At 35.8% G+C, this 15,025-nt stretch overlaps 1 protein-coding gene across 7 annotated transcripts in view; it reads left to right on the top strand.

Moving 5' to 3' along the window:
• The window catches only part of LYST (lysosomal trafficking regulator), a 165,402-nt gene that overhangs the window by 109,534 nt on the left and 40,843 nt on the right, over positions 1–15,025 (top strand). For all 7 annotated transcript variants that reach the window (XM_060406737.1, XM_060406738.1, XM_042241066.1 and 4 more), the window contains 9 exons: positions 1,970–2,146; positions 2,716–2,792; positions 2,938–3,126; positions 5,152–5,297; positions 5,384–5,480; positions 6,243–6,304; positions 8,285–8,340; positions 10,240–10,392; positions 13,520–13,764. In XM_060406737.1, coding sequence (XP_060262720.1) covers positions 1,970–2,146; positions 2,716–2,792; positions 2,938–3,126; positions 5,152–5,297; positions 5,384–5,480; positions 6,243–6,304; positions 8,285–8,340; positions 10,240–10,392; positions 13,520–13,764 — 1,202 coding nt within the window. The remainder of the gene's footprint in view (positions 1–1,969; positions 2,147–2,715; positions 2,793–2,937; positions 3,127–5,151; positions 5,298–5,383; positions 5,481–6,242; positions 6,305–8,284; positions 8,341–10,239; positions 10,393–13,519; positions 13,765–15,025) is intronic.

The raw sequence follows: 15,025 nt of genomic DNA, 5'->3' as shown, positions 1-15,025 counted from the left end.
TAGAAACAGCTTCAGTGCCTAGGAAAATCATGTTTCTTTGGACATTCAGAATGAAAAAAAAACATTTCTGATAGTTTTTCAAGATGATTTTAAAATGTCACCGAATACTAAACAAATATTTTTAGAGTTCTATCAAGATTATTACCTTTAAGACGCACATATGAAAATATTCTAGTCATTTACCATTCCTCTTTATTTGCCAACTCTTCAGGCCTTTTACTTGCAGAGCATCTGTTCCTTTTTCTCTTTTGGTCAGCTAACAGCTGTCTCCTGACTAATTTAAAATGTTGCATTAAAATGAGCTTTGCTATTTTCATCATTGCATATGTTCATCTTATGCTTTTGGGAAATGACATGATGTGATTCAGCATGTGAATTTAAATATCACCTAAAATGTAATAGTTTCCAAATCCATTTGTTGACTATTCACAGTTTAAAATATCATAAAGCCAAATACAGTGATATTTGTATGAATGCAAATTGTTAAAATATAAAATTATGCATGTTTAACTTGTTGGCAAAGTTAATGTCTAAATAATACATAGTGTACACTTAACAATCAGGTGTAATATCTCTGGCATGAAAGAGCCACTTAACGGAAAAAAGCTTTGATCTGCACAATAAATAAAAAGCACTAAAACTGGCATGTGTGTGCATATCAGTCACTCAGTCATGTCCAAATCTTTGTGACCCCGTGGACTGTAGATTGCCAGGCTCCTCTGTCTGTTGAATTCTCCAGGCAAGAATACTGGAGTGGGTTGCCATTCTGTTCTCCAGGGGATCTTCTCAACCCAGGGATTGAACCCCAGTCTCCCACATTGCAGGCAAATCTTTACCGTCTGAGCTGCCAGGGAGGCCCATAAAATTGGTCTAAACAAAGCTTATCTAAAAATAAAATTTCACGTTTCCAAAGTCACATAATCGTCTAAAGCAAAACTGGTAGCCAAGGCTTTTGGAATCCCAGCATAGATAATAAAAGTACACATGTGTGCTCAAAAAAAAAGAGCCACTTAAGAAATCGTGAATCAAAGCTTGGTTTAGTTCTACACTAGGAAGGACCATTTTCATTTTCTTAAGTAACATTTTCATTTTGTCTAGAAGGCCTGTTCATAAAAGACTGACCTAAACCAACCCTTCTCACAAATATTCACATACTGAATGCTGACATCTTAACTGGTTTGGGAGTTTTTCACCTTTTGTTCTCTCCAGGGAATAGTGAATGCTTACAAATGGATCCAAAGATACTTTTTTGTTCTGGTATTTTCTTCAGTGTTTATTCTCCCAAGCAGAAATTAAAGAGACTCTTACCTTAAGATTTAAAGGAAAGTTTCCCTTCTAGTTCAGTATTTCTGTGAGAAGAACTAAGAATTATTTTCCTTCATCCCAAGCTTATTTTCTGTATTCCTTTAGCAAACCCTCTCTAAAATTCTTTCCCCAAAAGCTTGTGTGCTTTTTTCCTTCTTTCCTTTATTACTTCTATTCCTCCTTTCTTCTTTTTTTCCTCTTTTTCTTCCATTTTTTTTAACCTTTAACAATAAAAATTTTCAAACATACTAAGAAAAATAGAGACTAGTGAATACTTAATACCATATGACCATCTCATAGGTCTAACTATTGTTAGTATTTTTATCATATTTATCATAATTTTTTCCTGAGGTATTTTAAAGCAAATTATATAAATCACAACCTATTTTCAAAAGACTTTTTTATGTCACCATAACAACATTATTATACTTAACAAAATTAGCATATACTCTAATGTCATCATATACTCAGTGCATAATCATTTGAGAATTTCTTCAGTTGTCCCCAAAATGTCTTTTTAGCTGATTTATTTAAACCAGATTTAGCCAAATAAATGCAGCAATAAAATTTAATTTACTGTTAAAGAATATAAATGTAAAAATACAAATTCTTTATGACTTAAAATTTTTTTTAATTAAAAAAATTGTTACTTTTTTTTTTAAAGCATGGAGCCAAATTAGTTTTGTATTTGTCAGAGTTGATACACAATCACAAGGATGAATTGACTGAAGAAGAACTAGACACAGCAGAACTGCTTATGAATGCTTTAAAATTATGTGGTCATAAGTGCATCCCTCCCAGTGCATCAACAAAATCAGACCTTATTAGAGTGATCAAAGAGGTGAGTCAGTGAAACCATAAGAAACAGTTTTCTTAGGAGATCCCATTGACTGTAACTAAAGAATGATTGAGAGATTTTTTTATTATAGAGTACCACTGATGGTGAATTTCAAATGATAATTTTCTTATACTTTATATTGCTTTTTTATGAGAAAACAAATAATCTTATTTTAAGGAGCATTTTATTCTCTGTGGTCATCCATATTCATTACCACTAGCTTTCAGGGAAGAAAAAGGTTTTAATAGTGACAAGCAAGTTGAATCATCCGCCTCAAGTTCTCAGTTCTTTAGTGAAAAAGCAAAATAAGGAAGCAAGCAGCTATGCAAACCCATTGGGTTTGGCAGCCCTAGTTAACTATTCCACCCTAATTTCTGTGACCCAAAGTGTGTGGAAACAAAGGGGAATTAGAACATTATTTAAGTAGCTGATTATTTTAATATTCTGGTCTCCAGGAGACAATTTTTTTTCCTTTGTCAACTTGGTTTTAAATTTGGTTTGCTGGGTTCTGTGCCAGTGTTAAATGATAAATAATAAGTTTTATATAGTATATTATTATCTAAATCTTTTAGGAACAAAGGAAATATGAAACTGAAGAAGGTGTGAATAAAGCCAACTGGCAGAAAACAGTTAATAATAATCAGCAAAGGTAGGATTTCATGTGTGCTAAAAGTTATGTCTTCTAGGAGCCCCATTATATTTTGCATATGCTTTTAGTTTTACTGTACCATATTTTGATATACATTTAATGTTCCTACACATATGCTTAACTTACAGACTTCTTGTCTGTTTAGTCTCTTCCAGCGTTTGGATTCAAAATCAAAGGATATATCTAAAATAGCTGCAGATATCACCCAGGCAGTGTCTCTTTCCCAAGGAATTGAGAGAAAAAAGGTGATCCAGCATATCAGAGGAATGTACAAAGTGGATCTGAGTGCCAGCAGACACTGGCAGGAGCTTATTCAACAACTGACGCATGACAGGTGGGCAACGTGGGAGGGCTTTCAGTGGTCTTGCACGAATGTTTTATATTGATGTTATTTTCACTCTAGAATAAAGATTCATAGTACTATCTAATTAGCTTAAATATTTTTGTTTAATCATTTGTAATTTATTTCCTCTTAAAGAATATGCCTATGAGAATTTTTTAATTCTTGGGAGGGAGAAAAAATAATGAGAGAGAGAGAGACATTAGCTCTTCCAGAGAGTAATACCTGTTTATTGGCTTTCTTTTTAACATAATGATCTTTGCAAAAGAATAGGGAAATCACTGAAACAAGACAGTTGGGAAATACATCTTTTTCTAGTTAAGACTTCAGTAACACAGCTAAAAAGATGCATCACAAATAGTGAAAAGAGGGAAATTAAAATATTATTCTCTGAATTTGGTTACCATAACTGATCAGTATTATGACTTTCAGGAGCTATATACTAAAGCAAATTCCAGGTGAATGAATAAATTAAACTTAAAAAGTTTACAAAGCAGAAGAAAATAGAGTATTTATCAACTCTGATAGATAACTTCCTAAGATCAAACACGATTGAAGAAACTACAAAGAAGAAATGAATGGCTTTGAACTTTAATTTTTTTCCAGTGTATTTAACAAGCATAGCCACAACAAAATTTATTTTCAGCATGTATTTCAAAGTTAGTATTTTTATTATTTTAAAATTTCATAAAAGTTTGAAAATTAAAATGAAAATCCCAAAAGTTTGAGCAAAAGACATGAATATATTCTTCACATAAGACAAGTAGAATTAATAAGCAGATGGGAAAAATTGAATATTGCTAGAGGCTAATTTAGTTTTTTAAAATCTTTAGATACTATATTTTACCTTTTATGTTAAAATAAAAAGTTTCTTTAGGAACTCATCTCCACAGTAGGAATAATGTATCTTAGCTCTTGATCAGAGGTTTGGTGGCATGGTATACTGTGACATAATATATCAGGAACCCTATAAACAATTTATTTCTAGTTCCAGTTATTCTAATTTAGTGATTCTGTCCTAAGGAAAATATTCAAAATATGCAAAATCAATAAACAAAGATTTTCATCTCTGCATTTTTTATGTTAGTGAATGAATTGGAAACAACTAAGTATATAACAATAGTAATAAATACAGTATGATCTTTTCACTCAATATAATATTAGCCATTTAAAATGGTAATAATAAAGAAGGCAGGATATAGGAATGTGTATATAAGAAAATATGTGTGTATATCAGTTATAACTGTAATTTTAAAAAAATAACTAACAATATTTTGGTATGTTTGGGGTAGTAGCATTAAGGGTAATTTACTTCTCATCTATTTCTATAAACTATTTCCTTTCATTTCAAATGTTAATTTATTTTAAAACATTTTTAGAAATGTAATTACTACAAAAATGAATAATTTTGTTTGTTACGTTAGATAATAGGCAAAATGGGAAATGAAAAAAATTTATTTGGAAATTGATTTTTTTTCTTTAGTTGATCATACTAAGTCTAATATATCACAAAGCATATATAGTAGTCATGCTGTATCTTTTTGAAAATTTAATAGGTACAAGAAACCAGTAGCGGTTTCTTGCTTGCCTTGAGTTTCTCCTTGCCTTGAGTTTTGCCTTGCCTTGCCAATTCTTGTGTACCGTGTGTATGCAGTGTGTTTGTGCTCAGTCGCTCAGTCATGTCCAACTCTTTGCAACCCCATGGACTGCAGCCTTCCTCTGTCCATGGGATTCTCCAAGCAAGAATACTGGAGTGGGTTGCCATTTCCTCCTCCAGGGCATCTTCCTGACCCAGGGATCGAACTTGCGTCGCCTGAGTCTCCTGCATGAGCAGGCAGATTCTTTACCACTGAGCCACCTGGAAAGCCATGTGTATGCATATCCCTGTCTAGTTATATAAATAGTTGGGGTTTTTCAATTGAGTGGATCAGTTTTGACTTACGTATTAAATTTTTACATAGTTTTTTTAAGTTATAAGTACTTCAAATTGCCACTTGAACCTTTTCTTTCTACCTGTAGAGCAGTCTGGTATGACCCCATCTACTATCCAACTTCATGGCAGTTGGATCCAACAGAAGGGCCAAATCGAGAGAGGAGACGTTTACAGAGATGTTACTTAACTATTCCAAATAAGTATCTGCTTAGGGATCGACAGAAATCAGAAGGTAATAGTGACTTCTTGACTCAACATATAAATAGCAGATAACTGTGGTCATTACACAAAGATGATGTAATCTCTTTTCCTCGACAGATGTGATCAAACCACCACTCTCTTACCTATTTGAAGACAAAACTCATTCTTCTTTCTCTTCTACTGTGAAAGACAAAGCTGCAAGTGAGTCTATAAGGTAAATTTGAATCCGTAAGACATCTTCTCTTTTGTTGAATGTGTTAGAGACTTTAATAGTCTATTGCAGTGCTTATGTGATGCTTATTTTAGATAATACAGTGGTTTAAGAAAAAACCTGAACGTGGCTCAAGAGAGGACAAAGTTGAATGGCCAAAATTCAAAGAGATCAGATAGTTTTGATAGGGAGTTTTCATTGTACTTCAGTCTTAGTCTGTTACGTGAGGAAGATAAGTCACACCTAACGTGTCATAGCGTTGTTGAGGATTGTGGGTCAGTAAGGTAACTACTGATAGGATTGTCACTATGGTTGTAGTGGAGGTTGTTACCAGGCCCATTTTATAGACAAAAAACTGAGAGTCAAGATTAAGTGACAAGGCTAAAGAATAGAGGAACTTTTCTGACTCTGAATCCCCCTTTTCTCCTAGAATGCTCCATTTCTTTCCTGGGTTTGTTCAGAGGCATGAGCGAATGTTTGCTTATGTACTGGAAAATATAAAATATTGAAGTCTCTTTTAAATAACTGAGTCCTTGTATTCTGTGTAGGGTGTAGGGATTATTCACCTTTTCTAAAAGTTTCCATTTTCTCTATTATAATGTCAGAAATGAGATAATATTTTCATGTGGACTCTAACAAAGACAGTCTATGCTTTTGAAACTCTTGCCTGCTCTGCTGAAATCTTCTACTAGATCAAATAAAGCTTTTATTCTCTGAAATTGTTCAAAACATTTAATCACAGTAATTTTAAATATGTTTTGACAGAGTCAATCGAAGGTGTATCAGCGTTGCACCATCTAGAGAGACAGCTGGTGAATTGTTATTAGGTAGGTTACATTTTGAAGACTTTTATACATATTTACTGTGCCTATTTTATTCTTAGATAATTTAAAACATTGTTTTAACAAACTGCCATTAAATGAGATAAACTGTCTCTGATATTGTATAGGTTATTTTGCCTTAACGCTGTCTATAACGCATATGACTCATGAATGTGAAGAAATGACAGTCTTATTTTTTGAAAAGCATATGAACAGCATTTTAATTTTTATAAAGTTAACTTTGTTGAAGAGTATACATTTTTAAATTTGTTTCTTTTATTATGTATCAATTTTTACTTCTAAAGTAAAGAATCATTAGTATGTTTATATGCCTACTGTTTTAACGGATATCCCTATACACATGAAATATATCTACCTTGAGATTATTCTTAATTTATATTCTTCACTGTACTTCTGAGAGAAAGGCCAAAACTATCCGTGGATAGTTACATTTAGTGAGAAATTTTTTCCTCAAGACATGAAGGAATAGAATTAAACCACATACTCTCTATTTCCTTAAAGAACTGATTTGTATGCTGTGAACCAATTGTTCTCAAATCAGGGGCATCCAGATCACATGGGAACATCTAAGAAAAACGAATTCTCAGACCCCTGCCCAGAGCCACTGAATCTGAAACTCTGTGGATGGGACCCAGACATTACCTTTTTATACACACTGCAGTGATTCTGCTGCTGCTGCTGCTGCTAAGTCACTTCAGTCGTATCCGACTCTGTGTGACCCCATAGACCTCAGCCCACCAGGCTCCCCCGTCCCTGGGATTCTCCAGGCAAGAACACTGGAGTGGGTTGCCATTTCCTTCTCTAGCAGTGATTCTGACACACCCTCAAATTGGAGAGTCACTGCAGTAGACTAAAGCTATATAGCCTCAAAGCCCTAACATGCAGTTTCAAACTTGCCAGGGCTGAGCCCCACAGTCACTAGGATGGAGATGGTGCCCTTCTTTGAACTGTCCATGCCAGGGCTCAGGGTGACCAGCATCCAGTGCAGAGCTCCAGGAAGTTCCCACTGTTTGGATATGTCATGTAGGGATGTGCATTAACAACAGCCTATCAAGCAGGAAAATTGGGGGTACTGTCTGAGCCCTGATGGAGCCATCAGGGCTCAGACAGTAAAGAATCTGCCTGCAACGCAGGAGACACGGGTTTGGTCCCTGAATTAGGAAGATCCTCTGGAGAAGGGAATGGCTATCCGCTCCAGTATTCTTGCCTGGAAAAATCCATGGACAGAGAAGCTTGGCGCGCTACAGGCAATGGGGTCTCAAAGAGTCGAACATGACTGAGCGACTAACACGTTACTTTTCTGCCCTATTGAGTGTTTAAGTCAGCAAAATAATTAAGGATTCCTCTTTTGCTAGAAAATTTAGTTTATAACTTGAATTCAGTTAATGTGTACAAAATAAAAGTAATATGCTAGTAACCTAAGAAGAATACAACAGCCAACACTTTTTATCACTAAGCACCAGACACTGTTAATAAACATTTTATGTATATTCTATATAATTCCCACAGTGACCCTATGAAATAGAGTCTTCTCCCTACCCCATTCTTTTTATAAGGAAACTAAAGCATAGTGGAGTTAGGCAGCTTGCCCAGGATCTCATGGACGCTATTCAAAAATGAAAGTGAAAGTGAAGTCGCTCAGTCGTGTCCAACTCTTTGTGACCCCATGGACTGTAGCCAGGCTCCTCCATCCATGGGCTTCTCCAGGCAAGAATACTGGAGTGGGTTGCCATTTCCTTCTCCAGGGGATCTTCCCTGATCCAGGGATCGAACCCAGGGATCGAACCCAGGTCTCCTGCATTGCAGGCAGACACTTTAACCTCTGAGCCATATTTACTGAGTATTAAGAATTCCTTCTGGGTTCTGGGATTCAAATTTGGTCCAATTGACTCTAGAGGTGCTTTTAACTATATAGGATAATAGTGCACAGACGTTTTAAAACTCACAGCCAATTATTTTCTTCAGGTAAATGTGGAATGTATTTTGTGGAAGATAACGCTTCTGATACAGTTGAGAGTTCTGTGAGTAATGGTTTAAATTTGCATTTATATGAGTCTAGACAAATTCCCACATGTATAAGTTTAATATAGCCAGAAAGGAGGTAGAACTGTTAAGAATTCATTTCTTGTCACACTCTGTGTAAATTTGTCTGAATTCCAGTTTTTTAAGATAATTTTAAAAAGAAGACCATGCCATCCCCTCTGACTCATGTTCTGAGTCTCATAGCAGCAAGTATTATGGGTGAGATTCTGAAGCATTCATATTATTTCAGTTTATGTCCATTCTTCCTCACTACTATCCTCTGTAGCATCAAAATTCTTGCCCCTTCCTGTTTATTGTCACATACATTTGCCTTCAAAAAGAAAGAAAAATATTGTCTGATTTAATAACTTAAGTAATCCTAATGTTCATATAGCTTAGTAGTCATAACTTTTATTCTTCTGGAAATACTTATATTAATCTGAAAATAACAAAAAGGACTCAATTCACATTTTGGTACAGTAAACATTTTATTTGTTTGAATTCATTTACATGCCATTAAAATACTGCTTTGCGAGTCCTGTAACAGGAGAAATAAGGCTCTTTGTTCTAAAGCCTGGAATTCATAAGGATGCATTTAAATAAGATTACCCCCCAAAATTGAATAGGCATTATTTCGTGATTTACATAGCATTACTACAGTATTTATCCCAGCTAGCAAAAAGATGTATCTTTTTAGAACAAAAGAGTTTAATAGTTGATACATGAATCAGCTTTTTTTCTGGGTGGGTCCAAAAGATGAGCTTTTCCACCTAAGTGGAAGCTCTAAAAAGACCCTTGCTCTTTAATAAATTGAAGGATCCTTCCTTTCTCTGTACTTTTGCAGCATTTGTGCTTATTTCCTGTGTGACATTTGCTGTCTTGCCTTTCCAAAGCATGTGCAAATATCCTGTGCCCCCTTTTTATCATATATAGATTTATTTCATGCAAAGCACTTACAAGCACCTTGCCTGTAGATGCTTAATTAATGTTTGTTAAATTGAAAGTATGTTGAATGTTGAAGCTAAACAGGGAAGAATTTGGTTTTAAAAATGAGAATATTACCTTTTCATTAAAATATTTTGCTTTCCTTGTAGTATATTTCCTGCCTCCATTTCTAAAAATTAGTTGGGACATAGTAAGACACACATAGAGCAGACCAAAGTGTCACTTCCTCCTTTCTGCTGTTTTTCAAATTCCTCTTTATTTTTGACTCCTAGAGATATCATTTTCTCTTACTTTCTAGCAAGCTCAGCTATACATTTAAAAGAATATTTGCTTACTAAAAGAAATCAGTCTGAAAAGTCTACATACTTTATGATTCCAACCATATAACTTCCTGGAAAAAGGAAAACAGAGGCAACAAAAAATCAGTGGTGCTGGGTGGAGCAGAAGGGAATTTCACAGCAGCAAGACTATTCTGTATGATACTGTAATGGTGGACACATGTCATTAAATATTTGTCAAAACCCATTTGACCTGTACAACACCAAGATTAAACTATGGGCTTTAGTTAAGAATAATCTATTCAATAGTGGCTCATCAGTTGTAACACATGTACTACATGAGTAGAAGATGTTCACTGTAGCGAAACTGAGTGCAGAAAAGCTGTATGTGGGAACTCCATACTATCTGCTCAGTTTTATACACATAAAACCTCTCTGGAAAATACAGCCTATTAATAAAGTTTAAATGAAGTTTATTAACTCAGTTTTTTTTTAGATTTTTATCCAGCATTTTGAAGTGTTTAGTAGCAGGAGGATTTTTAGAGAATCTTATCTGCCACTTTGCCACAGAAGGAAGGCTTTATATTGCACTTTGATAGTGTTTTAAAATGTAAAATTTAAAAAATTCCATTTCATGTAGAGCAAATGCTTTCATGTTATTTCCTTTGACTTTAGAGCCTTCAAGGAGAATTGGAACCAGCATCGTTTTCCTGGACATATGAGGAAATTAAAGAAGTTCACAAGCGTTGGTGGCAGTTGAGGGATAATGCTGTAGAAATATTTTTAACAAATGGCAGAACACTCCTGTTAGCATTTGATAACACCAAGGTAAATTTGCCTGTATTTATAGATATACTTTTTCAAAAAGATCTTAGAATCAGTTTAATTGCACTCATACTGACTAAATGAAGTTTTAACTTAAACTTTAACTATTTCTGAAGTCAAATGAAAATTACCCTATTTCTTAGTACTGATTAAAGTAAATCTTTGACTATTTTTGTCCTCCAAAACTGTATTAAATTTTTTTTCCCCAAAGTGACTGTATCTGTAATAAGTAAATAAATAAATGTATAACCAACCTGAAGTAGTTTAACCTTGATAGTAGATTTCATTTTTGACAAACCCTTTCTTGACTGCCACGTTGCTTCAGCTACTGTGTGTCTGCTTGTCTTGATAGAAAACCTCTTGGAAGAAATTGTATGTGCTTGCTGCTTCCAGTTCCTCTCCTTAGATTCTCTTTTGAAATGCTCCAGGCAGACTTTTTCCTCACCACCCCACCGTGACTTCTGGTCAGCATCACCAGTGACCTGAATGTTGCTAAACCCCACAGTTGTGTTTCTTAGTCTTCATCTTACTTGACTTAGCAGCAGCATTTGACACAGCTGGTTATTCTTTCTTTAAAGAAAGTGGGGGGGAAACCTTCCTCACTGGATTTCTGCATTAAAGTCTAATTGGCATCTCAAATTTAACATGGACAAAACTGAACTTCTTATTTTCCCCCTAAAATCCCCAGTTTTACCCAGCTCCATAAATGGCAACTCCAACCTTTCTCCTTGGCCAGTTCAAAAACCTTGGGGTTATTCTTGACTCCTCTTATTCTGTCATCCCACTTATTCTGACTCCTCTTAATCATCTACTCTTTTCAGTAAATTCAGTTGGTTCGCCCCTCAAAGTATACCCAGAATCTGAGTGTTTCCACTGCTGCCATCCTGGTCTAAGGCACTGCCAGCTCTTGCTTAAATCATTGCACTAGCCTCCTCACTGGCCTGCCTGCTTCTGCACTCCCTCTTCTTTCAGACTGCTCTCAACACAGCAGCTAAAACGGGTCAGATTGTGCCATTCCTCTCCTCAGAGCCCTCTGACCACTGTCTTTGTCACTCCATTGAAAGCCAGGATCTTACAGTGTTGAATAACCTAGCACTTCCTTATTCTTTCTGACCTTATCTTCTACTCTTCTATCCTTCACTGTCTCTAGTCCATCTGTGGAGACTTCCTTTTCCTTGACTATAGCAGGCACACCGATGCCTGAAAGCCTCTGCACTTACAGCTCCCTAAAATGCCGCCTGGATTGCTTTTCCTCTTAGAAATCTACATGACTCACGCCCTTACTTTTTTCAGGTTCCCTGATCAAATGCCCTCTTATCAGAGAGACTTCCTTGATTATGTATTTAAAACAGCAGCCTCTTTCTTACTCCTACCCCGAGGAACCCCTTTGTCTCCTTGACTTTCCTCTTTTTTCTCTAGAGCACTTCATAGCATCCAACAGTGTCTGCCCAACAGAATGTAAAGACTGTTTTATTAAGTGCTACAGCTGTAGCATGGTATATAGGTGCTCAGTTGATATTTGTTGAATGAATAAATGTTTCCTTTTCCTTGCAGAGTTCAGTATGCAAACTGTCATAAATTCTCTCCCACCAATCTTAGCTTCAGCATCTGGCAACCTTCAAATTCAGGCTGTAGGTTTAGGTTTTTATTTTTGCCTTGAACATTTTTTTTTTAATTCTGATTAAAAAAATAGCATAGAAGTTGCCATCTTAACCATTTTCATGCATACAGTTTAGTAGTGTTAAGTATATTCACATTGTTGTGAAACAGACCTCCAGGTTTAGGTTCTTAAATACCCTGTGATCTTATGCCGTTCCATAACTAAGCTCATTCTTCTCATTCACTTTTAGTCTCATCTCTAATTATCCACATCTTTGGCTCATCTTCCTATGCCTGAAGCATATACACATTTAAGAGGGGTAATTCAAATTTGTTTTTAGAAAGGCCTGGTTCCTCTATTTTTTTCCATTTATTACCAATTATCATTTAATTGCTTTAGAAGAAATCAGAACACCCTTTTTCTGTGACAGAACTTTTCTGAATCTCAAAAAAAGAGTTCATATATTAGTTTTCCATCAGTAGTGAAAATGAGGTATCGTGTTTTTATGTAGGATATTTTATTTCATTCTCATGAAATAAATCTTACTATCCCCATATTTGGAGAAGACAATGGCACCCCACTGCAGCACTCTTGCCTGGAAAATCCCATGGATGGCAGAGCCTGGTGGCCTGCAGTCCATGAGGTCGCTAAGAGTTGGACACGACTGAGCGACTTCACTTTTGCTTTTCACTTTCATGCGTTAGAGAAGGAAATGGCAACCCACTCCAGTGTTCTTGCCTAGAGAATCCCAGGGACGGCGGAGCCTGGTAGGAGATGGTCTGTGGGGTCGCACAGAGTCGGACATGACTGAAGCGACTTAGCAGCAGCAGCATCCCCATATTACAGTATGGGAACTGCAGTGCAAAGGGTTTAAGCAAGAAAATAGACCTGGTCTGTCTAATTCAGAAAACCGTGCTCTTTCTACTACAGCGTGTTTCATTTATATAGATGAAGACACTTCATTTTCTTTTACTGACTTTTTTTTCCCTTAGGGTCTGTATGTAAGTGATTTTTCTGTATAGACTTCTTAGTTTCTTACTGATTCCTCCAGCTGCAAAACATAGTGGTTAAGAGCCAAAAGTAAATGAATGTAACAAAACAGAAACGGATTCAAATATGAGGAGAACAAACTAGTGGTATGAGTAGGGAGAGAACAGGCAGAGGGGATTACCAAGTACAAACTACTACGTAGAAAATAAACTATAAGGATATACTGTACAGCACAAGGACTATAGTCAATGTTTTGTAACATTTAAATGGAGTGTAATTTATAAAAATATTGAATCACTGTGTTGTGCACCTGAAGCTAATATAATATTGTACTTCAATAAATAAATATATGTAGCACAACCTTTAGAGGAAGACCTAGATTTGAATCTTAATTCCCCACCAGTCAGTGTTATTGGGCAAAAAGTGTTTTCTTGAAGGACTTGAGATTAGTAACATGCCTATGATATCATGGATTCTTTGGAGGAAAGCGTCAAGACTAAAAATAAAATCTGGGCTGTTTTTTTTCTCCTTCTGTTCTAGGTTCGCGATGATGTATACCACAGTATACTAACAAATAACCTCCCTAATCTTCTGGAATATGGTAATATCACCGCTCTGACAAATTTGTGGTATACTGGGCAAATTACTAATTTTGAGTATTTGACTCATCTAAACAAACATGCCGGCCGATCTTTCAATGATCTCATGCAGTATCCAGTGTTCCCGTTCATACTGGCAGACTATGTCAGTGAGACCCTTGACCTCAGCGACCCATCAGTCTACAGGTAACTGAAGACCTCATCACCTATTGGCTTTGTCAACGTGCTGAATTTATGTCATTAAAGTTCTTCTCCTGAAAATTTTCAAACATGCAAAAAACAGAATGAGTGTGTAATAAACCCCCATATGATCATCACCCCAACTCAATAATTATGAAAATTTTTGCCGAACTTGCATCATCTTTTTTTCCTTAAGACAAATCATACACATTTATGTCATTCGTATGTTCTGTAGTATACATCTCTTAAGAAAAAAGTAAAACATTTTGTTATATAACTTCAGTGCCATTATCATATCAAAGAAAATAAAAACAATTTCATGGTATCATCTAATATCCAGCCTATTTTTAAATGTCCCCTGATTATATCAAAGATGTCTTTTTATATAGTTGATTTGCTTGAATCAGGCTCAGTATCCCCTTTGGTTGCTTTGTCTCTAAAGACGTAAATCTTAGAACAGCCCTTATTTTTATGTATGTATTTTTCTCTTTATTCCTAACATTGGCTTAAGGAAAAAAAGGTCATTTATCTTGTAGAATGTCCCCTGTTCCACATTAGCATTTAGCTTTTTCCTCTAGTCGCTGTATTTCCTAGGTACTGGAAATTACTTCTAAAGGCTTGCTTAGACTCAGGTTCAACTTTTTTTTAAGCAAAAACTCTAGAGGTGGTGATGTGAACGTTTTCTTGCCCCATATCAGGAGGCATGTGATATCCCACTGTTAAGGATGCTGAGGCTGATCTGTGGCTTCAGCCCCCCATTGAACTTGTTTGTTTCATTGATGATTATTTCTTGAGTCTGTGATTTCACTGGGGGTTACCAAATGGTGATTTCCTATTTTCCCATTTCTTGTACATTTATTAGAAGAAAGCACATAAGATGAGCCTGGGACATTTTGTTGTGTCAGAGAGCAAGAAAATTAATATAGTCTTGTCAAAAGAGTGGGAGCCATATTTGCACACCCATGTTCATTGCAGCTTTGTTCACAGTAGCCAAGAGGTGGAGGCAGCCCAGGTGTCTATCTGTGGATAAATAGTTGTGGCAAATTTGGTGCATATGTAATATGGAACATTATTTAACATTAAGAAGGAGGGAAGTCCTGTCACATGGAAGAACTTTGGGGATATTGTGCTAAATGAAATAAGTCAGCCACAAGAAAACAAACACCGTGTGATTCCACTTACTTAGGTTGTTTAGGGTAGTCAGAGAGTTAAGTGGTGTTTGTTGGGGGGTGAGGGAGGAGGGCAAATGGGGACATGGGGAGTTGCT

The sequence above is a fragment of the Ovis aries genome, chromosome 25 (genome assembly GCF_016772045.2).
Source record: "Ovis aries strain OAR_USU_Benz2616 breed Rambouillet chromosome 25, ARS-UI_Ramb_v3.0, whole genome shotgun sequence".
Classification (NCBI taxonomy): domain Eukaryota; kingdom Metazoa; phylum Chordata; class Mammalia; order Artiodactyla; family Bovidae; genus Ovis; species Ovis aries.
Note: the sequence above shows the minus strand (reverse complement) of the source record. Positions and strands in the feature narration are given on the sequence as shown.